Source organism: Gossypium arboreum, chromosome 2, assembly GCF_025698485.1.
Source record: "Gossypium arboreum isolate Shixiya-1 chromosome 2, ASM2569848v2, whole genome shotgun sequence".
Classification (NCBI taxonomy): domain Eukaryota; kingdom Viridiplantae; phylum Streptophyta; class Magnoliopsida; order Malvales; family Malvaceae; genus Gossypium; species Gossypium arboreum.
In genome coordinates this window covers 7,604,194-7,605,734 of record NC_069071.1, presented here as the reverse complement: position 1 = coordinate 7,605,734, position 1,541 = coordinate 7,604,194, and the positions used below count along the sequence as shown (strand labels likewise).

At 33.2% G+C, this 1,541-nt stretch overlaps 1 protein-coding gene across 1 annotated transcript; it reads right to left on the bottom strand.

The window, feature by feature from the left end:
- Positions 1-230: 230 nt before the first annotated feature.
- LOC108466522 (E3 ubiquitin-protein ligase RHA2B-like) lies at positions 231-1,039 on the bottom strand. The gene has a single exon (XM_017766888.2). It carries the CDS (start codon positions 950-952, stop codon positions 458-460), a length of 495 nt encoding a protein of 164 aa, XP_017622377.1. The 5' UTR covers positions 953-1,039; the 3' UTR covers positions 231-457.
- Between the last annotated feature and the right edge of the window lie 502 nt (positions 1,040-1,541).

Sequence of the window (1,541 nt, the reverse complement as noted above, 5' to 3'; positions counted from 1 at the left end):
AAGTAACAGAGAAGAAACCTATCCAATGCTTTCACCTGTTTACCTACCAATCTTCTTTTTTTAATATTGATAATGAAGGGGAACATCTATGGTGCTTTTTAGCAGCAATTAAGCATTGCTAGCTACCATGAAGCTGTCTCATTAAATTAGATCACCAAGCCTGTATCTAAATTTTCAAGAAAAAAAAAGATGAACTTTGCCTGGATTTAAACAACACATCAAATGCTATATTTGAGAAACTTTTTTATTTTATACCCAAAACAAGGTATTCAAGGAATTTGTTGTAGTTGGGGGCCAGAAACTTATTATAAATTAGCCCAGAAAAACACAATACAGAGAAGTATTTGAAGCCCCTTAGCTAATACAGGAATCATATATATATATATATATATACATAGATCAACTAAAAATCTACATCAAAATTTACCCAGAGAAGGAAAAAAAAAAGTATAGTACTTCAGAACAATCTGTGTAAGCTATTATCATGTAGTGCAGATAATAAGAAAATCATCTCTTCATCACTTCCATCATACTCTACCTGATTTTGGAGCCTGTGATAATTAGCCACAACCTCATCTGGCAACACTTTGGTCCTACAAAGTGGGCAAGTTGCCCAATACTGTTGGAGCCATCTATCGAGGCAATCCTTGTGGAAAGTGTGTTTACATTTCAGTTTCCTCACTTTCTCACCTTCTTCTAGCTCAGATAAACACACGGTGCACTCGTTCGATGACAGATCCACCCTGGATGATGATCTTGTGGAGTATATGATTGTTGGGTTCTTTTCTTCAATGAATTTCAGGTACTGGGTAGTTGTGATGAGGCGTTTCTCGGAATCGGAAAGGCTGCCGGTGAGGGACCTGATGAGGATAGCAACTTCGAGGAGTAAGAGGGTGAAGAAGACGACGGTCATGGTGTAGAGGTGGGAGAAGAATTCAGTGAGAGCAGCCATGGTGGTGGTGGTGGTGGGCGAAAGAAGAAGGGGGAGAAAATAATAGTACTCGGATTTTATGGATGTAGAAATAAGTAGGGAAAAGCCTATCTTTTACTAGATGACCCCACCTCTGTCCCGTAAGCCTTAAAAGCCGTACTAAACATTTTTTTATCATTTCATTGTTTTGTAATGATAATGTAATTAAAACTTATTATTTTAATTTTTTTATGCTAAATTAAAATATTCTTTTTAATATATATTTTTCTTTTATATTTATATCTTTTTCATGCTTTAAAATTTTCTCCTTACTTTTTTTTTTCCTATTTTTACTCGAAATATTAATCCTTTCATCACCGTGTTTTCTTGAAAAATAAGTGATTGAGTATGAAATGTCTTCCATTTTAATAAGTGGAAATTAAATCCCTAATCATAAGATTAATGGACAAGGTGAGTAACCACTATATCACACTTTATATTTTTTTTATCTATTACTAGAATTATAATTATGAGTATAAATGATAACTTCCATTATAATAAATTATCATGTGATCATTTTTTATTTGATAATTAAAACAAATTCAAATAAGGTTAAAATATGTCATAAGTC